The sequence below is a fragment of the Sceloporus occidentalis genome, unplaced genomic scaffold, assembly GCF_023333645.1.
Source record: "Sceloporus occidentalis isolate IW3139 unplaced genomic scaffold, rSceOcc1.0.p SCAF_4, whole genome shotgun sequence".
Lineage (NCBI taxonomy): Eukaryota > Metazoa > Chordata > Lepidosauria > Squamata > Phrynosomatidae > Sceloporus > Sceloporus occidentalis.
The window spans coordinates 179,530,179-179,551,543 of NW_028316984.1; the positions used below are offsets into that span (position 1 = coordinate 179,530,179).

The following is a 21,365-nucleotide window of genomic DNA, read 5'->3' on the forward strand; positions in this document are numbered from 1 at the left end:
TTTTCCTATGGCTTGGTATCCAGCTCTTTGACCATCTTGGCCGCCCTCCTCTAGACATGATTCAAGTCATCAATATCCTTCTTGAACTGTGTTGCCCAGAACTGAACACAGTCAAAAAGCAGAAAAAGTTAAAAAAGCAGAATAAAGTGGGAGTATTATTTCCCTTGGTCTGGACACTGCACTTGGGAAATCCAGATTAAAATCCTCATTGACTCATGATATTTATAGATTATGACTTTCAGTCACAATTTCTTTCTCTCTCTCTCTCCTCTGTCTGACCAGAATATGGCAGCCACAGAATCTGTTTACTATAGCATACAAAATATGTATTTTGCAACTGAGCTATCAACTAGAATATAGAAACTGTTTTTCATCAAGAGAGGTTAAGGTGACTGCTGTCTCCACAGTGAAAGAATGTATGAATGTGGTGTTCTGACTAATGTTCCTGCCATAGTCCCTGGTGGCTCTGCCCACTCACCAGTTGCGTGTCTGATAAGCAGGTGAAATGGCTTTATGCTTTAGAGTTGGCATCACCCAGTACAGTAACCCATGGTGTCACACCCTAATTTGCTTCCTCCCATGCCACACCATACAGAATTCTTAGTATTTTTTGCACTAATGTTACTCATAAATCATAAATTCCATATAATTAAAATTATACCTTTAAATTACAGTATCATACACATAACCTAATTTTTTTACATGTACATAGTTTCATCCATTTAAAGTGGACATTTTAAAAGAAAATTTAAAAGAATTAAAAAATTTAATTGAAAAACAAAAACACGTGGGGACTCTCCTTTCTCCTCCCACTGAGCCTCATCCAACTCAGCACTATTTCTTCAGTGTTTTAAAGGGACACAGGTAAACTCCACAGCCCGTTTATGCCAAAGGACAGATGTTTGGGGAGAAGTGGTGTCATTCCCTCTGAGGGTGTCACCTGGGGAGGGCTGTGCCCCCTGCATCCACTTGACGCCGGCTCTATGCCTGTTTGTATATGTGTAGTACATGAATGGTTGGGGGTCAGATCAGATGAGGATCCTCTCCCATTGACCCATACACACACAGAGGAACTTTACATGCTTACACCAGTGTGCATGGATAGCCCCTTGTTATGCATTCTGAACATATAGCATGTAGTGGCATATGGCTGCCAATTGGATCATGGTAAGTGGCAGGATTTGACTGCATACACTGTGACCACCTTCAGCTTTCAGTATCTCTGTGGGAGTGGTGATCTCACCCACTGAGTCAGACCAATTGTTTTTGAGCCCCCGTATTGCCACCTAAAATTTCAGGATGTTTTTCAGTCCTCAGATCACAAAAAGGTGGATGAAAACTGCCACAGGATGTAGCAATTGTGCTCTCCCCAACCTTCCCAAGACCCCAAATCGCTGAGATGTAGGTTTAACAAGCCAAAACTGACATCACATTCATCCATTTTTTATTTTATTTTGGGGTGCAGCTCACCAGAGCTTGTGAGGAGTGAAAATTGGCATACCCATCACCTGTCTGTCTCAATGTTGTCTACACTGGCTGGCAGCAGGTCTCTAGGGTTGCAAGCAGGACTCTTTCCTAGCCTTCCCAGGATGTACCAGTGATTGAACATGCACCATCTTCCACACAAAGCATGTATTTTACCACATAATGACTATTTTTCCCCTGCCCCCCTCAACTAGCATCTCAGGAAGTCAGAAGCACCCTGTACTCTAGCCATCACCTCCCCCATGATAAAACCTTGAGCTTTCTTGAGTGAACCCAAACATGGGCTACTGCCACACTGCAGAATTAAAGCACTGTGACACTAAATTAATTTCCATAGGTATCATCCTATGTAATCTTAGGATTTGTAGAGATCAGACTCTCTGATCTCATAAAACTACAGACCCCAGACTTCCATAACACTGAGCCATGACTATAAAAGCAACGTCAAAACAGCTTTAATTCTGCAGTATAGATGCAGTCTCTGGGACCTCCTGGGCTTATTTGCCTGTTCTTCTCAGAGTTAGGGCCTTTTCAAGTGCTGTAATTCAGGATTGAGGGGAAGCTGGGTAAAAAGAAAAATGTGGTCACTTGCCAACAAGGAATGGGTACCTGCAACAATGGGACCTTTACAAGCAGTGCTAAGGGCTAGTTAATAACTCATTGAAGATCATCCAAAAGACGACATACATGCATGTGATTCCAATTTACACAAATACATGTTACCAACAGAATTCCAGCCTTTTGGTTCAAACCAACCAGATTCCATATCACTTAAGTGCTTTTTTCGCCTCCTATGCAAAAATGTCTTTGTGACTTTGCATCTGCAAATGAGGAATAGGTTTGGGGATGGTGATTATAAACTTTAAAAAATTATCCTGATAGGAGAATTAAGAAATGTTTTTGTATCTAATTTTCTTCTGCTCTGTTTTGGCTTAGATGAAAACATTACATTTAAGCAAGCAACCAATTCAGTGTCTGTGTTGTTGTTGTTTTTTTTGATACTCACATTTTGGAAGACCCTTTAGATGTAGGAAAGCATGCGCCAACTAGATGGTGCCTTACCACCCTCTACTGGCACAGTAATTTTGTTTCCCCACAGAAATAGCCGTGTCTGTTTTAGGATTTAAAAAGAAAAGAAAAGAAGAGTCTCGAGGCATTTTAAAACAAACTTAATTCATTTCAGCACAAGCTTTCATAGATTTGAGCACACTTCATCAGATATATCTGAAGACATGGACAGGAGTCAATTAAAGTTTATGTTGAAATAAACTGGCACAACCAGTTGCTCTCAACAAAATCCTCCCCATGTGAAAACAAATGTTTATTCAGGGCACCATACTAGAGATCCAAGGGCTGCTTCAGATGATGATTTCTTATAGAAATGCTGTCCCTTTGGTATGGAAATAGTGTGAAATCATGCTAGAAAGAACTTCTCAAATTTAGAATAGATTTATTGACCCAGGTTCCAGGACTGTAGCCAAATCAATCCATAGAACAAACGATAGATTCTTGTGACACTCTAAAGACTCATGAATTTATTATGGCCTAAGTTTTCATGGGCCAGAATCCACCTCATTAGATGCATAGTGTCTTCCTAACTTGGCAGAGGTATATGCCCCTATGATTGCAAGGGGATGAGATGAGAAATGGGAAACCATGGGGTTAGAGGGGGGAAATGCAAATAGAATAGAAAATTATAATTATGAGGAAGCAATATACCTTCAGTTACAATTTGTGTTGGTAGTGGTTGGATGGGAGATCACCAAAGAATACCAGATGCTGTAGGCTGTATTTCAGAGGAAGGAACTTGAAAACCACCTGTGATGACTAGGTCATCTGGTCATTTGGAAACTTCTCCTAACTACAAAGGGTTAACCTGGGGCACCACCTCTGAGTATTCCTTTCCTAAGATGTCCCTATGAAATTCATGGGGTCACCGTAAGTCAACAGACGACTTGAACAACCACACACACACACACACACACACACACAAAATCACCAGCGCATGCACGCACACACACATATTGGGAGACTGGTAAATTATTTTAATTTAGAATTGACCCTTCACATCTGTGGGGGTTCAGTTCTGCCCCCCCATAGGAAAAATGTAGATGACCTTGCCCCATATATTAAGATTTTAAGGAGATTTTAAGGAACTAATGTATAATTCAGTATTAGTATTTTATTGACTGTTCAGTTGCAATGTATTATTTTAATTATGTAATCCCACTTTGATCCTTGGAAGAGGTGGGGCATATAAATATTTATTATTATTATTATTATTATTATTATTATTATTATTATTATTAAATGGTAGTAATGTGAATGCTGACATGCTGAATTCAGCATGTGTGGTTATGGCATCATAATTTAATAATATAGGACCCTTTAATGATATGAAATCATAAATCTGAAGCCTATGGTTCTGGAGGATCAACTGTATTAACATTTATTTACATGAAATATTACCTATAACAGTTGACATTTATATCCATTAAAAAAAAGGGGGGGGGGGAATACAAGAACAAAAAACAATTTCAAAAAATTTCAACACAGATAAATGTAAGGTAAGAAAAATGAAATGCATAAATATAGGATGGGTATGAGTCAATAGTATGATGGAACTGGCCAAAAAGCCAAGGCAATTCTAGGTTGCCTAGAAAGGGCCATAGTAGTGCCATTCTATTCCGCCTTGGATCTCACCTGGAATATCGTGTCCAGTTCTGGGCAAGACAGTCCAAAAAGGATATTGATTGACAAGCTAGAACAAGCGTAGAGAAAGGAGGTCAAGATGATCAACGGTCTGGAAATGAAACCTTTTTAGGAACAACGTTGGGTGTTAGCTGTATTTAGCTTGGAGAAGAGAAGACTCAGAGGTGATGTGACAGTCATCTTTAAATATCTGTTGGAATGTCGTGTAGAAGAAGGAGTGAGTTTGTTTGATCATGGAAGAGATTTGTTTGATCATGGAAAAGATTGCTGGGGCGTATGTGTGAACTCTTTTTCTTTGATGGTCTTTATGCAGATGGTGGATGGGCAACTTTCAGGAGGATAGTCGTATATTCCTGTATGATGGGGGTTGGATTAGAAGGCCCTTGTGGCCCTTGCTAAGATGTTATGATTCTATGATTAGCTATGCTGGTGAGGGCTGCTGATATGCCAACTGCGTCCCTGTTTGGATCGAAAAGACCTAGAAACTGTAGTACATGCACTGGTAACGTCTCATTTAGATTTCTGTAATGCGCTCTACATGGGGCTACCTTTGTATCAGGTTCGGAAGCTTCAGTTGGTTCAAAATACTGCAGTCAGATTGGTCACGGGTACAGCTAGGTCGGATCATATAACCCCCATGTTAAAATCTCTTCACTGGCTGCCCATTTGCTTCCGGTCCCAATACAAAGTGTTGGTTATTACCTTTAAAGCCCTAAATGGCTTGGGCCCGAGTTATTTGAGGGAACGCCTCTCCCTATATAATCCTCCTCACAGCCTTAGAACAACAGGGAAACTCCTACTTGAACATCCTAAGATAAGACTGGCAACAACCCACCAAAGAGCTCACACTGCGACAGCACCTACTCTTTGGAACGCTCTCCCGGAAGAGATCCGTTCTAGTGGTACATTGGAAGCCTTTAAAAAGGCTTTAAAAACCTATCTCTTCCAGCACGCATACCCTCCCAACTCTTTTTAGAGAAATATTCCCCAGTTAGATTAAGATACTTGATAGCCTATAATTTTGATCATTTAATTTCTTATTTTAGATAATTTTATTGAATATTTATGATTGTAATTGAATGTTTTAACTGCTTTTATACTATATTATGACGTTTATCACAGTTTTACCTGATGTGAACCACTTTGATCTTGAGGAAAAGCGGTATATAAATAAACAGTTTATTGTTATTATTATTATTATTAAGTACATTTATATACCGCTTATCAGTGCACTTAAGCATTCCCTAAGCGGTTTACAATGTGTAACCTAATTGCTTCCAACAAGCTGGGTGCCCATTTTAGTGACATTGGAAGGATGCCAGGCTTAGCCAACCCTGAAGCCCCTGGCTGGTATCGAACTCACAACCTTGTGACTGTGAGTGGCTGCAGTACTGGCATGTAACCATTGCATTACCAGGATTCCCTAGGATCATCCCAGGTCATGAGGTTTCAGAGCCCAAACCTGAAGCCTAGAGACAGTCCCTCGGAATATCATGAAACTTTACTCACTAAGTACTAACCATTGTTGCTCATCTGCTTGCAGAGACAGGATAAGGAAATTTAATCTTGCCTACTTGTTTCTAGGCAGAAGGTGGATGCAGAGCAGAATAGAAGGTGAGCCCTGGCCCCACAACAACTCTGATAAAAAGAGGAAGCTAAACATAGAGTGAGTGTGGGGGGAGAGGCAGACAGACAGAGACAGTGTCTTGGCAAGTTGCAGCAACAAATCAATTAAATCTGGCAGAATGTAGCCAGTTGCTGCTCAATAGTTTAACTGGAAATCTGTACCCAGCCCTTTCTTCTTGCCTGGAGCTAAATCCAGAAAAACTTGAGAATTTGCACCATTGCCATAAAATCATAGGCCTGTTACAGACAGGCCAAAATAAAGCTGCTTCGAGTCACTTTGGAGGTATGGTATTTCAATGATGCATGTGTCCTAAGAGTCCAAAAGCCACACCAAAGCCACGCTCCAGTCCTAAGGACTGGAGTGCAGCTTTGGTGTGGCTTTTGGACTCTTAGGACTCATGCATCATTGAAATACCATACCTCCAAAGTGACTCGAAGCAGCTTTATTTTGGCCTATCTGTAACAGGCCATAGAATCATAGAATCATAGAGTTGGAAGAGACCACAAGGGCCATCCAGTCCAACCCCCTGCCATGCAGGAAATCTAAATCAAAGCATCCCCGACAGATGGCCATCCAGCCTCTGTTTAAAGACTTCTAAGGAAGGAGACTCCACTACACTCCGAGGGAGTGTGTTCCACTGTCAGACAGCCCTTACTGTCAGGAAGTTCCTCCTAATGTTGAGGTGGAATCTCTTTTCCTATAGCTGGCATCCATTCATCCGGGTCCTAGTCTCTGGAGCAGCAGAAAACAAGCTGGGTCCCTCCTCAATATGACATCCCTTCAAATATTTAAACAGGGCTGTCATATCACCTCTTAACCTTCTCTTCTCCAGGCTAAACATATCCAGCTCCATAAGTCGTTCCTCATAGGGCATGGTTTCCAGACCTTTCACCATTTTAGTTGCTCTCTTTTGGACACGCTGTAGTTTCTCAATGTCCTTTTTGAATTGTGGTGCCCAGAGCTGGACACAATATTCCAGGTGAGGCCTGGCCAAGACAAAACAGAGTGGCACTATTTCTTCCCTTGATCTAGACACTACTTTTATTGATGTAGCCTAAAATCGCATTGGCTTTTTTAGCTGCCGCATCACACTGTTGACTCATGTTTAATTTGTGGTCTACTTGGACTCCCAGATCCCTTTCACATGTAGTCTCGTTCAGCCCAGTGTCCCCCATCCTTTATCTATGCGTTTCATTTTTCTACCCAAAGTGCAATACCTTACATTTCTCCATGTTGAATTTCATTTTGTTAGCTTTGGCCCAGCTTTCTAGTCTATTCAGGTCATTTTGAATTTTGATCCTGTCCTCTGGAGTATTAGCTATTCCTCCTAATTTGGTGTCATCTGCAAATTTGATAAGTATGCCCCCAATTCTGTCATCCAAGTCACTGATAAAGCTGATGAATAGCACTGGGCCCAGGACAGAACCCTGTGGGACCCCACTGGTCACTTCTCTCCAGGATGAAAAGGAGCCATTCATTGGAGAGATGAAAATGGCTTGGGTGTCTACATCTGTCAGTGATAGTATGAAAAAATTAACTGTGCGGATCTGTGATTGTTGTGGTATTATCTTGTCATTCCTATTTCCAATGACGATTGCTGGGAGTGCTTCCCTTCCTTTAGTCATGCACTGGGGTTTGAGAATCCTTCCTTCTACCCTCCAATCATATTTATTCCAACATTGTTTTAGATGCCAACGTGATTTTGAGCTCTCCCTCAGATGGGAAAAATGGCTATGATGAAGTAGCTCAGAATGCAGGTGTGTTACCTTATTTGATTGATCCTTATGCTGTTGCCCTGAAAGTGTTTCATAGGCTTTTAAATTTTACATGTCAAAAGGAAACAGCATTTGAAAACCCACTATCTCTGTCACTATGGATCGTCACATTAAACGGTACACAATGCAGATAGTGAAACCCATAGTATGTTCAGGCTGTAAGAGTTAATGTAGGGGGACATGATCCACCCTAATTGTTTCTTGTTATCTCCCCAGTATAGTAGCAGGCTCAGGGCAAAGAAGCAGGGGACTATTCAGGAGTCTATGTTGATATAACTTCTCAAACTGCTTTTATGTAGTTTTGGTCTGAATTCTTAAAATTGCACTTTTCCTTTTTTCAAGAAAAGTTGTCATTCGCCATCTCCAAGGACTTATCGGTAGGGCAGAAATTACTAGAATGCAAAATACATATAAATATTGGGAGCCAGAGTTGCACAAGCAAAAGCCACTCTTGCAATAGGGGTTTTCCACTCACTGCATATATGCCTTCAAAGACTAACACTTCCTCCCTTCCAGAATAAACCTGGGAGGGCAAGCAAGGTGATGGGAACAGATAGGGGAAACTTAGGGTATGTCAGAAGTTCAGGTGTACTTTTGCCTCTTGTTGGACCTTAACATCTGTGGCTTTTATTACTTATGGATTGGATTAATACTGTATGTTTTCTTTTGGAATCTCAAGGTCCTCCAGGGCAACTCCGGATTGCAATACTCTATAAAAGTTGACCACAGGGTATTCTGCACGTTGACCATATAGTCATGCTGGAAGACCTAGAGATTACTGAGAGGTGTTCCAAAGTCCCAAAAACTCCAAAATACAACATACTCTTGGCCTATAAACATTCCAGACAAGGGAGTCAACCTATACTATATTGAATATATCACCACCATTCCAGATACCTCCAGAACTCTATGTATCATCCCAGTCAATGAGAAGTCACATTAGTCATGATTTTGGGACAAATTCAAATAATGGGATACGTAATTTCCTAAGTGTGGACAAGGCTGTTCCTAGCAGATTTAGTCAGTTTGAGAGGTAGCTGCATCCTGGTCTGAAAGAAGTACAGTGTGCCTTCCACATTTGCTAGGGTTGGGGCACATCACCCCTGTGAAAGTGGAGAAACAGCAACTAAAAAGCAGTTTTTATACAGTATTTTTAATAACTGTGTGCATGAAACAGTTTTGTGTACACTGAACCATCAGAAAGCAAAAGTGTCACTATCTCAGCCACCCATGAGGACAACTTTGGAATATTTTGGAATTGCAGAGAAAGGAGACACAACCTGTATATTTGAATTCTCATGGAATATTAGGAGCTGCCTGTATGAACTGTCTCTAGTGTGCTCCAAACTGTTATCAGGGGATGCTGAAGTCCTGTGATTGTTCATGCTATGGTCAGAAGACTGGGCCAGATGCCTCCTCTGGATCTGTTCCTACTAATTTTGACTTTAGGGAAGAAAATGAAGGATCTTTTTGCAATTCGTACAATATGTTTACTACAGAGAATACACACAAAAGGCAGTTTAGAATGTTTATTTCTGTAATGACACCAGTTGAGCAGAACATCTTATTTGTATAAGGCCTTTGACATTCAATGTACATCATGATCGGTGCTAATAGTCTATGGTCAGCATCACTGGGTTTTGGGAGAGTGTGAGTGTTTTCAGTAAAATAAGGAAAAATTAAGTACAATGATTTCCCTTCAAAGAGCCTTCACATTTTTATACTATTATACAGTTTGTTTTGTGCTAGCAAACTATATACAAAATACCACAAAAAGCTAACTTTGACACATAGGTAAAAAATATACATGTATACAGTTCCTCTTTGTTAAGCTATGTTTAGCTTTTATGGTTTTTCCTTTCTTGGAAATCCAGTCCAAGTGCACGATTACTATTAATGAGCCATCTTGATTCTGTAATGTAAACATGATTCAGTATTTGGAGCAAGCTGAAACTGCTGTCAGATGTGTAAGCTGTAGAAAGCTGGTTACAGATGAAACCAAAATTATAACAACCAAGAGCCAAGAGTGCAGATACCCGCATATTTTTGATACTGATAGCAATACCCTGCTGCTATGAGCTATTATTTAATATGCATTTAAACTAAACTGTGTTTTGCTACAAGTACAGTGCACATAGAAAAAGAAGTATCACATTTGCAGGATAATCAGGTAATTCCATTTCAAATCAAGTCCACTTCTTTATTTCAGTTATTTCTGGTGTAACATGTGGAACTTCAAGGAAAATAGCTTATGTTTTAATAGTCATAAAGCAATGGCAAATTACTACAGATACAATGAGAATATTTAAAAGGTGGGACAAAATATAAACACTTACAGAAATGTGCCTCAGGACTGTGATAAAGCCTACCAGTTGTAAAGTGTCCACAGAAGTTCACTTGCATAGACTTCCCTGTTTTTCTCTTAGGAAAGCACAACAAATCCATGGGACTTTGGATCAAAACTCATGGAAATGACACAGCTTCTCTGATAGTGCAACTCTACTTTAAAGTACGTATTGCTGTCTGTCCCTTGACTTTAAGGTAAATCTATCACCAAAAAATATTCCAATGGGGAGCAGGGGGGGAGGAACTTTCCATTAGGAGAAACAGGATGTGACACATTCCTTAATAGTCTTAGAATCATAGAGTTTGAAGAGACCACAACAGACATCCAGTCCAACCCCCGATCTTGATGAGTACAGTGACAACAGGTATTTTACAAGGTTGCAGACTAATCTAGGCATGTATTTCCTGGACTACAGCAAATATGTGAAAAATGGTAACTGTTACACTTACATGTGGCCAATGATCTCTTGTAAAGTTACAAAATGTAAACCATTAGTAAGTAGGTTATTCCGTTCCAGTGAAATTCATGCTCTTCAAGTCTACTTCTGTTGATGGAAAAGATAACTTTCTGCTGGAATTACATTTACAGGTATCTGGATTGAAACAGGGAACTGAAAAAATTGACATTGCTGCTTGAGATCCCAACTGCATTGGGATCTAAAATAAACAAAACATGCCTGCAATTCTTTTTTCTCGGCGCAAGTTCCCATAGTTGATTCATGTCTGAGAAGCGACTTCTTGTATTTATGTGATAAAGTTCACTCACACTTATAGTGACCCACACTTTGGGTTTTCTCGGCAAGATTTATTCAGAAGATGTTTGCCTTCCTCTGATGCTTAGAAAGTGTGACTTGCCCAAGGTCACCCAATGAGTTTCCAAGGCTGAGCAGGGATCTGAACCCTGGTCCGCCAGAGTCATAGTCCAATGTTCAAACCACTATACCATCTTGATTCTTAATGGACATCTAAATGCAAACTAAGATCAGTGGTCAGCTCCTGGTAGGCATCCACTGAGCCTTACATAACCCTCATGTTAACCTCATACTGGCTCAGCACAAGAAATTGATAATGTCTGTTGACAGATGTTAGATCAGCATGGGAGATTCAGCCCAGCTTGTAAGAAACAGAGAGAGAGACGAAGGAGCCCTGAGGGAGAGCTTCTGAAATGGAGAGGGTAGAAACTGACTTTTAACCATGATCCTGGTATATTTGCTGCTGTGTGTCATACAGTCTAGTAACAAAGCATAGAGCACAGATTACTTCAGCTCAAGTTGTATAATAAAAAGTGTACTATACATGTAGATACAGTCAATGTCATTTAAATTTATCTTCTTTCACTTTTCTACCAAAGCATTAAGAAATGTGAGCAATCCATAATAGCTAGACAGTTAGCATTTTATGATGTGACTGTTTTGTTTTCTTCCCCAGTGCACAAAAGCCAGTAAGTCTACATAACAAGCCAAAGCAGTTGCTTCCTGAATTTCAGTTTCAAAATGTCAAAAATATAAAGGAACCCCTGAAGAGAAATTGACAACAGAAATGCTAATATTCACAATGTGTTCTTAGAGGCAGACATAAATAGCCAGGTACGTCTGCAGTTTATGAAACAAATATTGATTACTTTGAATTGAGTATACAATAATACATACTCATTAATGGAAGCTCTCTCATCATGGTGGCAATCTGGTTTTTTAAAAACAACAACACACAAGCATGTGGCCCAATCTCTACATTGTGACAGGGCTGGTCATCCATTTCAATTACTACTTTATTTACTGAATCAGTAAATACTGCCAAAACAGCACTCAGCACAAACATAAAAGTGTTTATGGTCACCTATCAGTAAAAAGAAACTTACATGTTTGACTCATTTTTGCAACTTTGAGACTGTAATCACTGCTTTGGAGAATGACAATTTCATATCAGATATTGTTAGACTACCTTCCATCCTTGAATTTTGGGTGCTTCCAAATGCAAAGTATCAGAGATAGACATATAAGGCAGTATTTTAAATCTAGAACAATTTGTCAGCAGAGCTGACTCATGATAAGCAAACACCAAAGTGTTGATGCAAACTTGGAGGGGAGGAGAGAATTGTATAGGTACAAAGACAGGCCACAGAACTTACACACTTAAAGCAATACAGAAGATGAAAAGAAAATGACAGTCCTGAACAAATTTAGAAGTGCACAGCTGATTGTTCCATCACTATTTAGCTTAATATTTTTTTCAATACAGAGATTATTTTTGAAGATGCCAGCCACAGATGCTGGTAAAACATCAGGAATAAACTCTTCTAGAACATGGCCACATAGCCAGAAAAACCCACAGAAAACACAGACTATTGGTTCTTGTTCTTTTCTGTACTAGTACCTGTCTCTACCACCCATCCAAAGATGGTGACAAATCATGAATACAGAAATTTTGTATTGAGCAAATTATAAGATGTTCAGTGTAATGCCCCATGTTTGTAGTTTCCCATGTTAGGGCACTAGCATTTTTGCTTCACAACAAAAATCTCCAGCAGTTATCTCCCAAGCCTCTTACATGTTATTTCAGAACCTTGTAGAGGACCACAACAGGAAAGTTGGGATTGGACAAAATTAGGAATACATATTAGTATTTTACTCAAATCAGAATATAACAGCCACAGCAAAACACTCTTCCGATGTCTAAACAAGTTTGAAAGCTGGTTCTCTTACAATGCAAACCTTGCATAGCAGACACTAAATCAAAAAATTATAATATAGACAACTTCTGGTGTCTCTTTCACAATAAACCTTCTCTTAAACAGGGCAATTTCAGTTGCATATGTACATGCAGTCACTCTCTGGATACCTGTTTGATATTCAGCAACCTGAACTATAACCTCTGCAATTCATTTTTGTTGTTATTGATGATCCCGAAGAGTCTTTTCCCTTTAATTTGCATAGGTTTTAAAACTGACTATGAGAAAATAAACATTACATTTTATTAACTGTTTTAAAATGCAATTTACAGGACAAATTCTTTAAAGTGCAATACAACAGAACATGTCTGCAACATTCAAATTGCTCCAGTCTCCACAAAAGGAGGGATTCAACATCTAGGTGAAACAATTAAATATTCACAACTGTGTGGAAACAATTTTTGACCAGGTATCAATAGACTGTCTTTATTGTTAACTGCCACAGGGGCAAACACTCAATAGCCAGAAAAAATAACTGAGATCCCAGTTACTTTTTAATATCATGGAGCACTTGTGTGCTTCATGTCAGATGTCTATTGTTAGAGGAGGACACCGATTATAGTCTTTTACTAAAAAGTGTTCAACCATGCTCAGGGAATCCCTTTAAATACAAACACAGACTTGCAAATAGGGAAATTGGGTTTCTTCAAAAAGAAAAACAAAAGTCTCTGATGTCAAAAGCAATATTCCAAGGAAAATATGGTGTCTAGTCTAAAATCAGTATATTGTGGATTTGGCAACAAAAGATGCCACTCCATTTGGCACTGACCGCAGGTACCGGTAACATGAAATACACCAACAAGTACCAAGTACCAAGCATGTTTTCTACTTGAATATTTCAGGTTTGACATCAAATAGCTTTACAATCTCTTGTGTTCCTGAGATAAGTAAGCATGATAAAAGGATACACCTCATCTAAAGCTGCCACAAGGATAAGCTTGCTTCCAGATTTCCAAAATCTATGCCTCAAGCAAATTTCAACTATCAGTCCTCTCCAAAGCGCCATTTCTGAGACTCTTCCTGGCGCACATCAGGCCTAATTTGGTTTCTCATGCCGCCTAAAACGTTCGATGTTGCCTCTGTGGCAACTATGAGAGGTTTCACCACTGTTGGTGGAATCTGGCGGAGAACTCCTCCTACAGCTCCAGTTACTCCTCTGTTCTCATGTTCGCGAGCAGCAGTTTCATAGATGGTATGTGCCGTGTCTGTAATCCCCTTTAGAAAGTCACAAAAACACAAAACAGGGTAAGCACAGTTGCACAGTCTCCTCTAATAAAGTCATTTTAGTATAAGCCATTTCAAGCGTTTAGGTCTTCTAGATCCTGAAGCTCAACACTCATAGCTTCACTTAGAGTCATTTATTTCATCCAGGATCATACATTACAGAAGCATATTCTTTTAACCAGCCTCTTACCCAATTATTCCCTGCACCCAAACAAGACTGGCATTGTGTTCCCTCAGAGCAGAAACATGACTTCCAGCAGAGCTGCACAATGCAACATCCTATTGAAATATTTAGATATTAGGTGCTTCTTGTTATCACTGTGAGCCAAAATTCTAAAGACTAAATCTGACTCTAGATAAGCAAACACCAATGTGTTGATGCATGCTGCCCATTCACTCCTGCTTGGTTCCTTCCACCAGGGGGATAAACTAGATGGGCCATCTGAACCAGGAACTCTGATTTGTCTCTACACCAGTAAGCCACAATCATAACAGTTAGTGCCCTTTTGGCTTATGCATTTGGCTTGTTAGGGAAGAGAAAAACCAGAGTTCCTGGTTCACACATTCCACTACATGAAATGTGGAAAAAACTATTCCTCCAGATGCTTCAGATTCCCCTATATCTGGGATAAAAAAATAAAATAAAAAACAGGTGAATGTCCCTCCTGGAAGTCTCAAAGAATGGCAATTCCCCTTTTATATAGGTTTCATGACTCCCTACATTGTTTGAGATTTAAAAAGAAACTGTTTTTCAAAACCGGAATTGGATTCCACCCATCCTTGGGTTTTAGGTATTTTTGGCAGCTCACATAGCACTCTCAGTGTCTGGGGGCAAAAAATTGGTTTCTAGATTCACTACTGTTGTTCACCTCTGCACTATATTAACCACAGACAGGAGGTCTGTAGTTTATTTATCCACCATCACCTGGACGCTGCTCATAAATCAGCAGTATGGAAGTGTGGGCCACATGGAGCCCTCAGGACTATTTTAGTCACCCCAGGATTAAAAACAAAATCTCCAAATGCCCTTTAGCAGGTGACAGGGACAATGCTGCTGTATTCCCCCCCCCCCCCCCCCGGCTATTTTCAGTCCAGGAAAAGCTTTTTTTGATACAGGGAAGGACTTGGAAGTTGGCTTCTTGGGTTTTTTTAAGCCTCTTCTGAGCAAAAATAGCCTGGAGAGGGTCCAAACTGTGGCAAAATTGCTCCCCACTCCAGATAAAGCAGCATTAGTCAAAGCGGTGGTCGATGGACTGATGCTGGTCGCTAAGCCATCAGCTCCTAATTATTGGAGAGTGGAAAAAAGCAAAAACTATAGGAAAGTTGATGTTCCCCCATTTAGCCACCTTAAGAAGCACTGCCCTAGAGGGCGATGAGGGGGAAAATCTTGTTATTTTTCCACACACACACACTACTGGTATACAGTGATGTGGGCAGACCTCCAATTTACCTGACAGCTGCCCACCCCTGTCATAAACCATAAAGAAGCACTGCCCCACAGCTTTGACTTAATAAAATCTAAAAAACCCTGCAACATTGTCTATTTTCCATGTTGGAAGATTTTGAGACAAACATAATGCATATCGCCAAAAGACAATGCCATTTCCCATACCTCTTTTACAACGCTGTACGCTTTGGCCACACCTTCACGAAGATCTACAGGCTGATGCGCTAGGCGGTAGCGAGAAAGTCGCTTGATTTTTTTTGTCTCAATTAAACTAGGTCCAGGAGAAACCATGTCATAAGCTGTTTCTGCTGCTGCCTAGGTTTCGGTTTGAATAAAAAATCAAGAATGCACTCTTAACACCACAATTGTTGTTCCAGTAAAATGATACATATTGATCATGGAAGTTATGATGATCCTACTTGCTTTTGACAATCCTAAAAGTTGAGATGTATTCCTCATTTCTCAAGGTTCACTATAATCCATTCCTTATATAAAAAGTCAGTTTCCCACATATGTTCTAGACAGTGCTTCAAAGGAGGACTTAGGATGGAAATAAGTCATTGAAAGACATGATTTAATAAACTTTCTCCTTACACATACTGTCATCAAATCAATGGTCACTTTGCTAGTAATGTATAAGCATGAATTCTAAAAAAAGTATAGTATAGTAATGACAGCATGGATATTTAAAGAATTTAACAGCAATTTCAAACAGCAGAAGTTGCAAAAGATTACGGGTCATGCCTTCCCTTCCCCTAATTAAGAAGAAAGATTATTTATTACATAACTGGAGGCATACTAATTTAAATTTGTAGTTTCTATATGTATTTTAATGGTTTGTACAAAATGATAACAGTCTATGGCTATGAACAGTAAGTTTATATGACAAGACGTATAATTCAAGCTTTAGCTAATCTCTACATCTTTTTCAATATTCTGCAAGCCCCACCACCTCCAAAATAGGTCTCTAACTAGCTATTTCCCCCAAATAAACAGAAAAACATACCTGTATGGTCTGTACCATTCTGTTTGTCAGCTCTAATGCTGCCATTGCAGTAGAAGTACCAAAAGAAGCTGCTCCTCTCTGAAAGCCTCTTACAATACGGCCATCTTTTCGGTACTGTTCTATTGGTAACCACACCAAGTCCTTTAGACCCTGAACTGTAATTACAGAGAGAATGCTATGGATAAGATCTGTGAGAAAGTACTTCCCAGAAAAAATATCCATATAAAGAGTTAGATCTAAATTTTCAAAATATGATCAACAGACTACTATAAGCACTCACCTAACTGAACCAGTGAATGCATTGGCCCAACTCCTCCTAGAATACCTGGTAGCTGGTTTTTCTTGATATCATTAAGCCATTCTGAGATGGCATAAGAAAACAGCTTATCCACACCTAGTAACCTGTAACAAGTAGTTTTATTAGTGAATATAAAAACAAAGATCAATTATCTGAAAATGCAACAAACAGATCATGTCACATATTGGTTATAATGCCAGTTAACCATTTTGTTATCTCCTTCACAATACAAGTATTGCTTTAAGTACTATAAGTTTCTGTGCTGGCTTTGCTATTAAGAGAGTTACAAGACTATTCCATGAGAATTAATACAAAGCTACTGAGAAAACTTACCCATGCCGGTAGCAAAGTTTTTTCAGTTTCAGTTCAGAGCAATTTAATTGAGCAAGGCCAATCAAAATTCCAGCTAATGTACCCTGGAAGTTAAAAAAAAAAAAGTCAAGTTCTTCTAAAATTCATCAGCAGCAAATTGGCAGAAATCCTCTGATCACTTTTTCCTGATCCTTCTATCCCCTCCTTTTTTTTTAAACATGTAAACAAATCAAACCACATTTCTGTCTTTATAGCCTACTATAGAATTCCATCTGTAGTTATCTTGTTGCTTTATTTAAGATGGCCACAGCAAAGAAGCTGGATTATTAACACTGGGACAACTACTCGGGAGTTTCTTTAATGGTATAGACGTTCCCACAGTTAAATACGTATTAAGGAAAACATCTCTATGTTAGTAAGGAGCTTTGACAGACATGTGGCAGTGCTAACTACATCTATTCTGCACACATCAGTACTTCATATTGTCATAACACAAGATGATAACTTGCTATCTTATATTTTCCAAATGACCAAAAATAGCCCTCTTGCAATAGCTCCAATTAGAGCTATTCTGCCACACTCTCAGAAACAGTGGACATGGTATGCTTTCAAGTAGCACCTATCCACACCAGCCAGTTCATGGGTGGGAAGAAAACAGGGAGCAGTGGGGTGAATGTAATTGGCTCCTCCATGATCTAAGATACCAGAATGGAACAGACAAAAGTAATGAATGGTTAAGGTAGCACCTTTCAACTCAAACATAGTTCCGTCAAAGTAACATATTGTACATATCAGTTCTACATGCACATATTTTCTGAACACTGCTCCCAAACTCTACAGGTGATCCCTAACCCTCCCAGCTCAATAACCACTAACAGGCAAAACAGTCAAGCAGCTTGAAAAAATGATGTTGCTTGTTTAACACTTGCTGATGTTCATCTGCCTAATCATCTGTGGTGAATATGAATCTTCTCCAGGCAACCCAACAGGAAAGCTTTATCATGATTTGTTGCTTTCTACCTCATCTACTCATAAAAGGTTTATGTGAGCAAATGGGCTGGTGAAAATCTTATGGGATATAAACTTCTTTAGATTAATTGACACAAAAATGCAAGGTCCAAAGCTCTGATATGACTGGACAGCACAACAAGGATCAACCAACCTGATCCATAGAAACATGTTTGCCATGATAATCAAGACGTACTGGGACTTCTGATGTGAATCGAAATTCTCTAAAAAGAATAGAAAAAAAGTGGTAACTGGCTACACTGAAACATAGAAAAATAATAACTGGTACTTGATTAGATAAAACTGAAGTCTATTTTTATTTCAAGCAGTGAAATTAGAAAACTGACATTTCTGAAGCCTAAATATTTATTGCTTCACTAAATTCCAGACATTTGCTAAGAGGTCAGGGTGATGAAGGATTCAAAAAATTCCAGACATATCACAAAATGCAGTCTCATACTAATGACCTTTCCAATAATATCCAGTCAAATGAGTTACTTTCACCAAAACTAAAACTGCTTTTACAATACAGTATTTTCAAGAGTACTGATGCAAGTCAGCATTGATTCTATAAATGGAAACTTGTTAGACCAAAAGAAATACAGTAGACTGTTCAGCAACATAATGGAATGGAACTTTCAGCCATTTTGCTTTCAGCCAGTATGTATAAATTTGGCTGTAGTAAACTAGCTGCTTTTTATAAAGCAAAACTTGTTGAGGAATAGGTTTTGCTATCATTAGCTGTGCTGATCATTAAATTCCAAAACTTAAAGTACTGGTTTATGATGGAATAAAAGGTATCTGTCAGGTAACACCACTGAGAGTGTGGGTGAGATGGAAATTATGACACAGAATCTAAAGAATTAGAAGGGAGCCCAAGAGTTATCTAATTCAACACCCTGAAAAAAATCAAAGCATCTCTGATGGATAGCCATCCAACCTCTTTTTAAAAACCTACACTGAACCTGCATCCAGCAGGCTGTGCCAACACAGGTAGTTCTACCATAGCTCAAATGAACTCAAATTCAGCTGCCCATAACTTTGAGGAAGCCTGTTTATTATATTTAGAACATCCTAAACCACCCCTGCCCCCAGTGTCCCATAACAAATCTGAACAAAGTTGTGGGAAATTAATTGTTCTCTCTCCCCCCCCTATACATTCAGGAGCAAAGTGATCTTTCCTCAATTATCTCTATGTAGTATTACAACAAGATAGTTGTCTTGTTGCCAGCCTCTTTTAAAACTGGAATTGCACACTCACCCAACTCAAAAAGTTCAATAGGAAAGCAGCAGCTACAGGAAAAAGATCTCCCACTTTGGGAGGATGGGTGGCACCTTGTTGTTTCTGAGAGATGGAAAGAGATGGGAGCTTGTTCCTGTTGGTGATAGGTAGCCATGAAGGGGGCAAATAAAATGGTTCCTCCTTTGGGGTTTACCATTTTAAACATATTGACCTGCCTGGTGTGTGTGTGTGTGTGTGTGTGTGTGTGTGTGTGTATGCACACGTGTGTGTGTGTGTGTGTGTGTGTGTGCCTACCTCACTACCTGTCACAAAGTGAGAAGTGATATGAGGGCGCAGGTTTGGAGTGTCTGATTCATTGGCTAGAGTAAGACAATCCTGTGGGATACTGGCTCCTCTTCCTCAGCCAGTTCACTAGATTTTGGTGGTGGCCAAGCATTGTAGGAGCAGCTTAGTTTTATTTGAAGATCCTGGTAAGCAGAAAAGCCACCTCTAAAAGCTTTAAACAAATAAATAAGGGTCTACAACAATCTTAACTGTTATTTCTGTGTCTGATTCTTTGCATTCATATTTACTCTCCCCTCCCATTTACTTTTAGTCTCTGCTTCTACCTTTTCTACTAAATGCCAATTTTCTCAACCACTGGTTTACTAACTAATCCTAAAACATTATCCTAAAGTCAAAGGGATGCACTGGTCTAAATATCCATTTCCCTGCATATGCAAGCGGGTTTTGCATCAACATGTACACACATGCATACAGGCAATGCCATGCAAACAGATTCTGGATTGGGGATACTGAATGGAAGCCAAAGTGTATTTTGTACCGCAGAATGTAAAAGAAAACACAACAGAAGCAAATGGAAGGAAGATGGGAAGTTTTCTCAAGAGTTGGTGGATCTAAGATGGCTTACGATACCTGAAAAAGATTGGCTGATCACTGAATGACTCCTCTTCATGTGCAAAATTATGGTCATCCCCATTAAGCACATCCACAGAATCAACGCTTCCATTCTGACTGGACTCCTTGTATGGTGAGAAAGAAATGACTGGACTCGGCTCCTTGAAACCAATGTGGTGCCTGGGTAAGGTGCAGGTTACTTCAGCACCAGGAGGTTTTTTAACTGCAAATAATAATAATAATTCATACTGAAACCCAACTTCAAATTTCAACTTCATTGAAAGTTATTTTTATGCAGCTGTTGTTAAATTAATTATTAATACGACTTCATGATATTTATGTATTTTTCAACTAAGAATGAAACTGTTTATCTCAGAATATTTACCCTCAGGGTCTGGGGTCATTAGGACTTCTACTTCTGTAGATAGGCTAGTGAAAAAATCCTTCAGGAAAAACAGGGCATCCTACAATATGAACAACATGTATTAGTTTAAATGAAAAAGCATTCTCCATCATCATTTGATACAACTGCTCATCATGTTTCTGTATAAGCATAAAGGAAATTTGCTGTGTTGGGTATAAGACAAATTCTCTTCAAGCTTTATCTTAATTAGGAAGCCTATAAACAAGTGTCTGTACAGCTTGCATTATCTGAGTTGAAATAGTCTCCTATCAAAACCTGAGCAAGACAGAACATGAGGAAATAATTTTCGTAGTATGATCTTCCTAGAAGACAACAGATTTTCACCAAACCATAAGAGCAGAGACAAAGTATTAATGTACCTTAGAACTAAATTATATAACATACAACAGAAACACCAGCCTTCCATCACCTCCTCTCTAGTTCTTCCTTTCCCAAAAGGAATTGAAAAATAAACAGTCTAAACAATGTGATGGCATTTCACACTGCTTTGAAATGCAAAGAAGAAAGGAAAAATGAGTACAATGTTCTGATATGCCATCATGCCAAATCCAAGAAACTACAACAAATAAAAATTGAAGTTACGAAGGGGCCCCGTCCAAGACTCAGTTCACTGCAGATCCTATTGCAATGGCTTTCCCACTGGTGTATCCGTTTACTTTCTCCTATGATTTTCACTTTATTAAAAAACATTCTTAATTCCTATCAGTGGGTAGATTATTAAAAGGTGTGCTGTGAAGGAAATTCCCTTTACACATAATCTACCCATAATAATATCTATTTTGTTCCAGATCCCTCCACATAAGGGGAAATCAGAGTATGCTGAAGCCCCATAG

At 39.3% G+C, this 21,365-nt stretch overlaps 1 protein-coding gene across 3 annotated transcripts in view; it reads right to left on the bottom strand.

Moving 5' to 3' along the window:
- Window positions 1–9,114: 9,114 nt before the first annotated feature.
- LOC149315094 (autophagy-related protein 2 homolog B-like) overlaps window positions 9,115–21,365 on the bottom strand; it is a 66,995-nt gene continuing 54,744 nt past the window's right edge. For all 3 annotated transcript variants that reach the window (XM_089522480.1, XM_089522479.1, XM_089522478.1), the window contains exons 35-42: window positions 20,494–20,572; window positions 20,127–20,331; window positions 18,123–18,192; window positions 16,982–17,064; window positions 16,631–16,752; window positions 16,351–16,505; window positions 15,510–15,659; window positions 9,115–13,888 (exon numbers count right to left, since the gene is read on the bottom strand). In XM_089522480.1, coding sequence (XP_089378606.1) covers window positions 13,658–13,888; window positions 15,510–15,659; window positions 16,351–16,505; window positions 16,631–16,752; window positions 16,982–17,064; window positions 18,123–18,192; window positions 20,127–20,331; window positions 20,494–20,572 — 1,095 coding nt within the window. In that variant the 3' untranslated portion in view covers window positions 9,115–13,657. The remainder of the gene's footprint in view (window positions 13,889–15,509; window positions 15,660–16,350; window positions 16,506–16,630; window positions 16,753–16,981; window positions 17,065–18,122; window positions 18,193–20,126; window positions 20,332–20,493; window positions 20,573–21,365) is intronic.